General features: G+C 34.0%; 1 protein-coding gene across 1 annotated transcript; it reads left to right on the top strand.

Moving 5' to 3' along the window:
• Positions 1-435: 435 nt before the first annotated feature.
• Positions 436-7,473, top strand: LOC118986652 (NKG2-A/NKG2-B type II integral membrane protein-like; the record flags this gene model as incomplete). Its single annotated transcript, XM_037045617.1, has 3 exons — positions 436-630; positions 7,034-7,137; positions 7,373-7,473. Coding segments are annotated over exons 1-3 (382 nt in total), but the record flags the coding sequence as incomplete, so codon positions are not given.
• Positions 7,474-9,170: the final 1,697 nt, after the last annotated feature.

Consider the following 9,170-nt stretch of genomic DNA (forward strand, 5'->3'; position numbering starts at 1 on the left):
CCTTGTCTCTAAGTCAAAATTTATAGTTTTTTTTGGGAGGCAGGGCAGGGGAAACATAAATTATAATACTGGGTGGTATGTGTACATAAATAATGAGTATAGAAGAGTGAATTTCTTATGCAAAAATATGAAGAAATACTCATTTAAATTCATCATACTCATTGTTGCCAATTGGTTGAAAGATAATTTTGTTTTCTTAAAATGTGGTTTCTTTCATTGACATTCAGGATATACAGAAAGTGGATATTTTTGTTTGTATTTGCTGAATATGGACACATAGATTAGGGAGTGAGGAGCTGACTCTTCTCTGTGAGTGTGTGTGAGTGTATGTGAGTGTATTATGCCTTATATATGCCAGTCTGTGAGGTTATATTCATATACTGCCCACTAATTTGTCTCTATCTATGCAAATACTGAAATTAATTTTCATTTTACAATTCATATTGTTCTTGGATGACAATGCATAATCTTTCTTCAGCAGATCATTGTGGTCGATGTCCACCAGAGTGGTTAGTGTATTCCAAGAACTGCTATTACATCAGCACTGAAAAAAAAACATGGAATGAGAGTTTGTTGGCCTGTGCTTCTAAGAGCTCTAACCTGCTCTATATAGATAATGAAGAAGAAATGGTAAGGTTTTTAATGTTTCCAACATTTTATTTATAAGAGTATTTTATCTTATATTTCTGTAGAATTCATTCATACTTTCATATATATCTGTAATTTATTGTAAAGATTGTTTGTACTTTATTGTTTGACTCTATAATATTTGATTTATATTTTATGCCATTAATGTGCATTTAATAGTTTGCAGTTCTTGATTTTCATAGACAATCATGCTTCTATAAATACTTTTTTTCCAAAAGTAAATTTTGCTCCTTAATTGTACCATGCATCATGGAGACTACAGATGTGCTTGTGTTTGTTGCAAACTGAAATTGGTCATGAAACAGGTGTTGCCAGCCTGCTTCTGTGCCCTCTCTGATAACTTCTCCTCTCCCCTCACTTAACCACTATTCTGAGATTTTATATTACAAGTTATCTTTCTTAATTTTGAATTTTATGTAATGGGAATCACTCATTATGCATTTTACATGTCTCCATTAACTCACTCATGATATTTTTCCATTAATCCACATTATTCAGTGTACCTGAAATTTGTTAATCTTCACTCTTATATTGTATATACTTGCATTGTTTCATTTATTATACTCAGAATAGAGATATTTTTAATGTGTTTGTTATGAATAATTATTTCATAAAAATCCTTGAGTATTTCTTATTCACAAATAATATATATTTGAATTTAAACAAAAAATACATATATACAAATTTATATACTATAAATATTATGTTTATGATAATATATTAATAATTTATAAATATAGTTGTTCTAATGGTATATGTGTGTAAGTAAAATGTATTGCCATTTTGCATCAGATTGAAATTGCAGGGTCAAAAATATATGTGTATGTAAATTATCCCTATTTCTAGTTTGTTGAGTAAATACACATTATGTCCAATAGTTTCATGATCCAAAACTTAGTACTGCCAAAAATTTTAATGCCACCAGTTTGATCATTATGTAAAAGCATCACTGTGGCATTGATATGTATTTTTCTCACACTGATTGTTGGACACATCTTTCAGAGCACCTTCATTATGAATTTCTGTACTGTGAGAGTGAGAAGTGCCCATTCATGTCTCTTGATCATTTCTCCTGTATGTTACCTGTAATTTTCCTTCTTAAAAGTAGTTACACTTTTGATATGACTCTGTTATGAATTCATGAAATGCAAATGTCTTTCTTGACTATTAATTACATTTTTCTTCTCATATTGGAGTTTCTCCATGACCAGGATTTAATAACATTACCATAGTCCAATAATTGGTTTTGGATGCTGGTGATTATTTTAGACACGTTTCACAATTTAGTGAAAGTTCACGAAGATAATCTACTGCATTACTCTTTATTATCTTTTTTCTTTATTGATAGACTTTTAGTTTTAAGTTTGTAATACTTTGAGAATGTATATTTTTGAGATGCTGTGTTTGTGATGCTGTGTGGTAGAGGTCAAGTTCACACTTTTCTGCATCATTATCTAGTTGAAGTGGCATAATTTACAGCAGATGATCTTCTCTACACAAACAACTTTATATACACGGGTCTATATATTTTAACATATGATTTAAGAAGATGATCATTCATTGTGTCTCAAAAAATTTATTTCTCTCTTCTTTTTTTGTTCTTTTTGTTCACATGCAATAATTGCACCTGAGTCAGTTTTACTGGTAAAGTTCTATAAAGGTCTCTGAGGCTCCATTAGTATTTCTGTCTCTTTCTCTCTACATTCAGGAATTAATTATTTCTGTCACTCCATCTTTATTTCATAAATTCTTTCTCTATGTCTCAATATTTGTGTAAATACATTGAATTTTGTAATGATAGATAATGATTTTTCAACTGATAATTTTATTTGATTCGTTCATACAGTTTTCAGTTCTCTAATTGTTCTGTCACTGCCATCATTGTATTTCCATAGAGTTATTTGAACATAGTTTTTAAAATACATTTTAGGTAAATATCTATTTATAATTACTAGAGTTAAGTATTTGTATGAAAAATTTAACATCTTATCCCAAGGAAAGTTATTTTGTATGGCTGATTTATCCCCCCGAGTATAGAAGATATTTTTCAGTTGCTTTGCATAGTTTTAAATATTTGGTAAGTCTACATTTTCAATAATATGTTGTAACAAATATGGATCCTCCTACATGCTTATTAGATTTTATTTTTGTAACTTCAGTAAACTATTAACTATTGAATCATCTCTTTTGAAGTGTGCTTACTCCATTTTTAAAACTCTTGTTATTAATTTATTTTTAAGCTCAATTACTGGGATTCCTCTTGGGTCTGCCTAGCTTACTTGATGGGTAATGATTTTAAAAAATTTATTCAAATACCTCAGTCAGTATGGCTCCACCCTCTGCTACTTGATGTACTTGTGTGTCAGTGTTTGCAAGGGAGCACTCATACCTTTAAAAGCAGTTCTCGAATCAACTTTGCCTTAATTTTTTTACAGGGTCATGTTTGTTTCTTCTACAGAGTGCAATTTTTTCCCATCAGCCAAGTACATGTAGAGAGTTAATATAACTTCTTGCACTGTGCTCTCATATTGAGCACCTTTGTGTTTATTGCTGGCACTGTGCTTGACACAGACTAAAAAAAGGATGGTCTGCCTCACTTTTAACCTAGTGAATTCAGCACTTTGACCTGAAAGAGTGGGCAGCTTAACCACCACTTCCCACGTAGTCAGACTTCCCTTGTGATGCAACACCAGTGATGTTTCAGCATTCCCCAAACAGTAAGAATTGCACTTCTTACTCAGGAACTGAGATGGGACTAGGGGAGCCATGGGAGCAGTCTTAGACATGAAGACGACAAATTTGCTCTATTTTCACTGGAATCTCTAGCTGCTTTTTCTAATAATAAATGCTCATGCTATTTTTACTTTTTCATCAAATTTCAGAAGTATAAAATTGTTGTTTGTCCCTTTACCTCATTATGCTAAAACATTGCCTTAATATGTCTAATATATAAAAGTATATTATAAATCAAGTCACTCCAACCTAGAAAAAATAACTGCATTTGGTTTATCATTTTAAAATCATCTTTATTTAGGTTGCAAATATACAGTATAGTTACTTAATATTTTATTTGATTCCATTTGAAGTCTCATAGCTTGCCATATACAACTTTGCCTTTATCAAGCTTCTAAATAAGAATACTATAAAATATAAACTATAACCTATATAATTCTCTTTCCATGTTCTCTTTATATACCATAAAATATAAACTATAACCTATATATAATTAAAACAACTATATGTTGTTTTAATGTTCTAATAGACCCAGTCCTGGTAGGTCACTGGTTAGAGCACGATCAGAATATACGCAGGGTGGTGGTTGATGTCCCATCGTGCACATACAAGAAGCTCCCAAGGAAAGCCACGCTAAGTGGACCAAATAACTGATTGCTCTTTCTCTCTATTTCATCAATAAAAATAAAGCAACAAACAAACTATAATATTCATTTAAAAAGGAAAGTGAGTTAATTGGCACACATTTATTTTTTAATGAATAATACTAAAAATGATACCTATGTATAAAAATTAAGAGTAGCTTAAAAGATTGTGCATTTTGAAACTTTTATCAAAAAGTTCTTTTGTAAATCAGTCACGACAATAAAAAGCACAACATGGGGAATATAGTCAACAATATTCTAATAAATATGTGTGGTACCACATGGGCCCCAGATCCATTGGGGTGGTCACCTCTGAAAGTATTCATAGGTCCAAAACAATATTTAATGTGAAAAGTAGTGAAAAAATATTTTTTGAAGTTGATTTAAAATAAGTTCTCTGAAAATACAATTGTCGCATTTTTTCTAAGGCTAATTTATTAGTGTCCGAAATCATTCTCATTGTTTAATATTAACAAAACCTGCGTTCAAAATTTCAACATAAAAATAAAACCAGAGGCAAAAGCATTATAACACAGTCATTTAAAATACAGAGGTTTCCCTGACTGGTGTGACTCAGTGGGTTGGACATCGTTCTGTAAAGGAAAATGTCACCATTCCCAGTCAGGGCAGGTGCCTGTGTTGTTGCACAATTGATCTGGGGATCCAGCACAGGAGAGGCAACCAATCGATGTTTCCCTTTCTTTCTCCCTCTCTTACTCTCTCTCCAAAATTAAATAAATAGAATCTCTAATAAAAATAAAATAAAATGTAAAACTTTAGACTTTTGTTTATTCTCCCATGCTAGTGCATTTTTAGATTTGCATTTTTCTTTGAAATTTTGTGCATCTCCCAGCAACAGGCAGGGCTCTCTTTCTGATATTCTGCCGCCATGATGGATGATGGTTGCTGGTTGCACATGCACCCTGCATTTTCACCTTGGCTTCTATGCCATCACACTTCCTTGCTCATGAATTATCATTCCCACTCTTTTGAATAGTTTATTACTTTCTCACTTCCCATATGTCTGAACTTCATATCTCTTTACAAATAGAGCCCAAATGCTGCCTGTTCTTTAAGCCTTCCTTGATAACTCTCTCCTATCAAAAGGGAAGAGATATTTTCCTCCTTTGTGCCACCAAAACCCTCTATAAAATTCTCTCTTATAGCCCTCAACACTCATGATTTGTCTACCTTTACTGTGGGCTATTTCTCAAGAGCTGAAGGATTTTTTAAAAGTATGTGACAAAGCAACTTGTTTAAATATTTCACATAGAAGGTGCTCATTTAATGTGACAAATAACCCAGCACATTGCGATGGTAAATGTTAATTCAGATATAATCCAATGTATTTTAATATCTGGAGTATGAGCTGCTATAAATGCAATGCCTATCTAATACTATATAAATAAAACTGAGTATGTATTTTACCAAAGAAGATATAACACGACTAACAAGCACACATCAAGATGCCTGTCATCATTAGTCATCAGGGAAATGAGCTTTAATGCCACAAGGAGATAACCACTGCACACCCTCTGGAATGACTACAATCCAAAAGGCAGACAATAACACATTTTGGGGAGGATGTGGAGAAACTTAAACCTTTCATACATTTTGAATGGAAATATAAATTGTACTGACACTTTGGAAAAGAGTTTGGAATTTTCTTAAAAAGTTAAACATAAATTCATCATGAGATCAAACAATTCTAACCCTAGGGATCTATCCAAGAGAACCAGAAATATGTTCAAACCAAGACTTGTATAGGGCTATTCACTGTGGCTTTCTTCCCAATAGCCCCAAAGTGGAAACAATTCAAATCTGCATCGACTAGTCATTTGGAGAAACAAAATGTATGTGATGGAACATTATTCAGCAATAAAAATGAACTACTCATATACAGGCTTCAACTTGGATGAACCTTGAAAACATTATGCTAAGTGGAAGAATCCATGTACAAAAAAGATATTTTCTTCATATAAGCCATTAAAATAGGAACACATTTTTAAAGAAAGATCACACTTAATTATTTTTAAACAACGCTTTTGTTGCTACCTTAAATTCTCAACAATTAAGTTTAAAATTGCTTTATTAAGACTTTACTTGGCCCTGGCTGGTGTAGCTCAGTGGATTGAGTGTGGGCCTGCAAACCAGAGGACTGTGGTTCGATTCGCAGTCAGGGCACATGCCTGGGTTGTGGGCCACTTCCCAGCAGGGGACTCATGAGAGGCAACCATATGTTGATATTTCTCTCCCGTTCTCCTTCCCTTCCCCTCTAAAGATAAATAAGTAAACTTTTAAAAAGAAAAGTTTATTAATATCCATAATACCAGCTACCAGTTGTCTAAGAGAAGGCTCTCTCCTGAATGAGGTGGACGTCATTCTCAGTAATTCCCTCATCCTGCACCTGACCTTGAGGGTGAGTTTGGCTTTTCCAGAACACAAGATTCCTTTCCTTGAACTCTCCTCGGGAATTCCACCAGATGCTCTGGCACAGGCTCCCCACTCATGCAAAACACTCTTTCCCATTCTCAGCTGCTGGTCTTTGGACAGTTGGTCAGTGATGTTGTGAATTCAGCCACTAAGAAATAACCTGTATTTTCTTTTCATGCTGTTCACTGAGGGTGGTAGGAGGAGATGGGGACCGTTTCATGGACTTAACTGTTTTTTCGGCCTGTTGTTTAGAATATTGTTGCTTCTGCTTCAGCTGTTGCCTCAACTCAGGTGACTGTTGAGGTGTTCCACGTTGATTCAGAGTCCTTTATATATTCACACAAGGTCGTGTGATCTGTGGATGATGGATATGCTGGGCCAGCTGGGTGGGGTGACCAGGAATTCCTGGAGTGCAGGACAGGGTTGATTGCTTATTCACTAATGTCACCAGATGTTGGTGGGCTGTGCAGTTTGCTTAGATGTCACCTCCCCCTCTAACTGTGAGCCAACTTTAATTGTTTTCACAAATACAAATTAATTTTACTTAATTTCTCATAAAATATGTTTCCTCATAGAATTTTTTGAACATTTTCAAAATGCATGCATGGACTGGACTGTCCCAGAGGAAAAATACTAATTCTTGGGTGTGGACAACTGGCACAACTCTCTCTTCCGAACTGTAAGTTTCTTTAGAACTCATATATATTATTCCCTCATTCTTGCAAATCAGGAATTGATCTTAGAAACAAAAGACAATAGGTAAACAAGTATGTGAAGAAATATTTAAGTGTTTATATAGAAAAATTTTAAGAAATATTCTAATTTACTGTGTAACTATTACTGTAAATATTTCTTTGTTTAAATATTAAGTTATGTATCATCAGATTAATGATGTATTAATCTCTGCATTTCAGATTTGCAAAAACTTCCATGTTGGACAAGAATTGTGTATTTTGGGATTATGAGACTCACAACTTCTATTCTGAATCCTGTCTAGAAAACAAAACATACGTTTGTAAGCACCAGTCACATTAGCCATCCTAAATCTGGTACAATGTTACTCTCACCATCCCTAAAAAACACATTTCTAGTTTCTTCAAAAATGCTGCAATTATTTCTGTAAAACTAAGTTATAAGACTTATTTTGAGACCAGTTTTAGTTTTAGCACAAAAATTTAAAAAGGTACTGACATTTCCCATAGTCCCCTGCATGCAGAGCATCCCCATTATCAGCATCACTCAGCAGATGGGACCTTTGTTACTGAGAGTGAGTCTGTGCTGACACATCGTAGTCACTTAGAGTCCATACTTTATCTGATGCTTCTTCCTTGGAATTGTTTTAATATCTATGTTTATGTTAACCTTTAATATATATATATATATATCCAGCTGCACATTAAGCATTTAAAAATCATGTTATTAATTAAAATATATCAAGTTTAAAGTATGAATTACAATATTAAGCACTGTTACTTCTAAGTCTAAAATAACATGAATAATTGTAGACACATCTTCAACATAACTTTTCCCAGCCTTTGAATGTTGAAAATGAGGACCGAACATATCAGGATATCAAGGTGTGTAAGGCAGTTGAGTCAGAAGAGATTTAAAGAATTATTAATTGTTTGGGGGGAATAGCCTTCAGAGAGGGGTAGAAGAAAATTACAAAATGTACCAAAGGGTTAATTAAAGAAGATTACCAAAAGGAAGAATCATATATGACCCAAGTCTATCTCCTTAGCAATGGGTTTCAGACTCATGTCACTACAGAAAACTCTACCATAGACACACTCACTGGACAGCTCTAGGAGAGAGCAGGTTCCAGTCTGCAGGCTGATGTGGGTGAGGATGGATCTCACAATGTGACTGGCAAGTAGGACTACCTCTCTGACCAAGTGTCAGCACCCCAGGGTAGAGAAGCGGAGCTGTGGCCATGACTAGTCCCAGAAACATGCTTGAGGGTGACTACCACAAGAACTTCCTGCATGCATGCAGATGTCAGCCACAGCACTGTAGCCAAAGGAGAGAAAACAGCATGAGACAAGGAAGAGGAGTCCTTGCTCCCAGTGCCCTTTCCTGACAAAACCTCAAGTGAGCTGACTGGAGAGGAGGTTGGAGGATCTGGTGCCATTATCTCAGAAAGGACAGTATGTATAGATTTGGAGCAGTGAGAACTGAATTTCTAATTGGCACTCACTGTTACTATGCAACAACCTCAAAGCATCTATAACAAAAACCATGTGACTAACTCCACTTGCTGGGAGAACAGAACCAACACAAATATCTTCTAATTTATTTAGTGCATCATTATTAATGATTGTAGTCATTTTTTGGTAGAGATTAGTAGTTTCATTGGGCAATATTTAGTGTCCTTTGATATCTCTTATACATCTGTTCTTTGTTCCTCTACTGAATTTTAATTATTTCTGAAGGTACCTTGTTTTATGAAACTCTTTGTCTTTCCCTTTTGACATTCTGAATTATTATGCCTACAAACCTACACTGATAGAAAAAAATACAATGTTAAAAATGAGAATATAAATATTAAAAGAATAACATGCCCATGTGAGTTAAACATTAGTTATTGACAGAATGTAGGAAGAAATTTGTTAATTTGACATCATTAAGTGGTAGTTTTAGTATAATTCAATTCAATGGGAGAGATACTCTATTTGTTTATCATGTGCAAAATGAATGAATAATTCCCATACA

Source organism: Sturnira hondurensis, unplaced genomic scaffold (genome assembly GCF_014824575.4).
Source record: "Sturnira hondurensis isolate 20B ecotype Veracruz unplaced genomic scaffold, ASM1482457v3 Scaffold0004414, whole genome shotgun sequence".
Lineage (NCBI taxonomy): Eukaryota > Metazoa > Chordata > Mammalia > Chiroptera > Phyllostomidae > Sturnira > Sturnira hondurensis.